This window comes from Penaeus japonicus, unplaced genomic scaffold (assembly GCF_977035675.1).
Source record: "Penaeus japonicus unplaced genomic scaffold, GWHDUDI00000001_assembly GWHDUDI00001562, whole genome shotgun sequence".
NCBI classification, from domain to species: domain Eukaryota; kingdom Metazoa; phylum Arthropoda; class Malacostraca; order Decapoda; family Penaeidae; genus Penaeus; species Penaeus japonicus.
In genome coordinates, this window is record NW_028235964.1 from 7,501 (window position 1) to 10,000 (window position 2,500).

Here is a 2,500-nt window from a genome sequence, read left to right on the forward strand (position 1 = left end):
CACACAAACACACACCCTCAAACACACACACACACACACCCACACCATCAAACAAACACGCACGCACGCACACACGCACGCGCACGCAGGTTCACCGCATCTACCGCAGCACGGGCGCCAGCTTCGCCAAGGCCCAGGCCGAGTTTTCCCAGGGCGTGATGGGGAACGAGCACGTGCAGAACGTCGCCTCCAACGCAGCGTCCCACGCCGTCAGGAACCACCTCTTCACCGGGGGGGTTGTTGGGGGCGGGGCCGGAGGAGGAGGAGGAGGTGGTGGTGGTGGTGGAGGAGGAGGTGGAGGAGGTGGAGTTGGGCCGAGGTTCTAGGGTGGAGGTGGAGGTGGAGGAGGAGGAGGTGCTGGGAGGAGGAGCTCTCATGCCATAGGCAGACGGGTGAGTTGTTACGTCACGTTTTTTTTAAATTTGTTTTTGGTTTTCTTTTTTTCTCCTTTTCCTTCTACCTTTTCTCTTTCTTCTTCTTCTTCTTGTTTTCCTCCTTCACCTTCTCTTTCTTCTTCTTCTTCTTGTTTTCCTCCTCCTCCTTCTCTTTCTCTTTCTTCTTCTTCTTCTTGTTTTCCTCCTCCTTCTCTTTCTCTTTCTTCTTCTTCTTCTTCTTGTTTTCCTCCTTCTCTTTCTCTTTCTTCTTCTTCTTCTTGTTTTCCTCCTTCTCTTTCTTCTTCTTCTTCTTCTCTTTATTCTTCCTCTTCCTCTACTTCTTCTCCTCCTCCTCCTCCTCCTCCTCCTCCTCCTCCTTTATTTTTCTTCTTCTTCTTCTTCTCCTTTATTATTATTATTATTATTCTCTTCCTTCTTCTTCTCTTTCTTCTTCTTCTTCCTCTACTTCTTCTCCTTCTTCCTCTACTTCTTCTTCTTCCTCTACTTCTTCCTCCTTCTTCTCTTTCTCTTTCTTCTTCTCTCTTCTTCGTATTCCTCTTTCTCTGCTTCTCTTTCTTCTTCTTCTTCTTCTCCCTCCCTCTCCCTTCTTCTTCTTCTTCTCTTCTTTCTTTCCTCCTCTTCTTCTTCTTCCTTCTACTTCTTCTTCTTCTTCCTCCTCTCTTCTTCTCTCTTTCTTCTCTTCCTTCTCTCTTTCTCTCCTTCTTTCCTTTCTTCCTCTTCTTCTTCTTCCTCCTTCTTCTTCTTCTCTTTCTCTTCCTTTTCTTCTTGTTTTCTTCCTCTCTTCTTCTTTCTTCTTCTTCTCTTTCTTCCTTTTCTTCTTCTTCTCTTTCTTCCTTTTCTTCTTCTTCTCTTTCTTCCTTTTCTTCTTCTTCTCTTTCTTCCTTTTCTTCTTCTTCTCTTTCTTCCTTTTCTTCTTCTTCTCTTTCTTCCTTTCCTTCTCTCTTCTCTTCTCTTTCTTCTCCTTCTTCTCTCTTCTTTCTTCTTCTTCCTTCTTCTCTTCTTCTTCCTCTCTTCCTCTTCTTCTTCCTCTTCTCTTCTTCTCTTCTTTTTCTTCCTTCTCTCCTCCTTCTTTCTCTTCTTCTTCTTCTTCTTTCTCTTCTCATTTCCTTCTTCTCCTTCTTCCTCTTCTCTTCTTTTTCTTCCTCCTTTCTTCTTTTTCTTCTTCTTCTTCTTCTTCTTTTCCTCCTCCTCCTCCTTCTCTTTCTTCTTCTTCTTCTTGTTTTCCTCCTCCTCCTTCTCTTTCTCTTTCTTCTTCTTCTTCTTGTTTTCCTCCTCCTCCTTCTCTTTCTTCTTCTTCTTCTTCTTCTTCTTCTCTCTCCTCTCTTTTTCTTCTTCTTTTTCTTTCTTCTTCTTCCTTCCTCCTCTCCTTCTCTTTCCTTCTCTTCTTTTTCTTCTCCTCTCTTCTTCTTCTTCTTCTTCTCTTCTTCCTCCTCCTCCTCCTCTTCTCTCTCTTCTTCTTCTTCTCCTTTATTCTTCCTTCTCTCTTCTTCGTCCTTCTTCTTCCTTCTTTTTCCTTCTTTTTCCTCTTCCCTCTTCTCTCTCTTTCTCTCCTCTTCTTCTTCTCTCCTCTCTTCCTTCTCTTCTTCCTCTTCCTCCTTCTCTTTCTTTTCCTCCTTTTCTTCTTCTTCTTCTTCTTCTCCTTCTCCTCTTCTCCTTCTCTTCTTCTTCATCTCCTGTCTTCTTCCTCTCCTGTCTTCTTCTCTTCTTCGTCTTCTTTTCTTTCTTTCTTTTCTTCCTCTTCTTCTTCTTCTTCCTCCTCCTCTTCTCTTCTCTTCTCTCCTTCTTCTTCTTCTTTTTTCCCTCCTTCTCCTCTTCATTCTTTTCTCTTTCCTCCTTTCTTTCTCTTTCTTCTTCTCTTCTTTCTCTTCCCTTCTTCTTCTTCTCTTTCTTCTTTTCTTCTTCTTTCTTCTCCTTCTTCTCTTTCTTCTCTTCTTTCTCCTTCTTCTTCTTTCTTCTCTTTCTTGTCTCTTCTCTTTCTCCTTCTCCTTCTTCTTTCTTGTCTCTTCTCTTTCTCCTTCTTCTCTCTTCTTTCTTCTTCTTCCTCTTTCTTCTCTTCTCTTTTCTTCTTCTCTTCTTCTCCTTCTCTTCTCCTCTTCCTCTTCTTC

General features: G+C 42.6%; 1 protein-coding gene across 1 annotated transcript in view; it reads left to right on the forward strand.

Moving 5' to 3' along the window:
• LOC147466352 (secretory carrier-associated membrane protein 1-like) overlaps positions 1-2,500 on the forward strand; it is an 8,499-nt gene that overhangs the window by 3,232 nt on the left and 2,767 nt on the right. The window contains exon 2 of the mRNA XM_086535611.1: positions 90-392. Within this exon, the coding sequence (XP_086391737.1) occupies positions 90-326 (237 nt within the window). The 3' untranslated portion in view covers positions 327-392. The remainder of the gene's footprint in view (positions 1-89; positions 393-2,500) is intronic.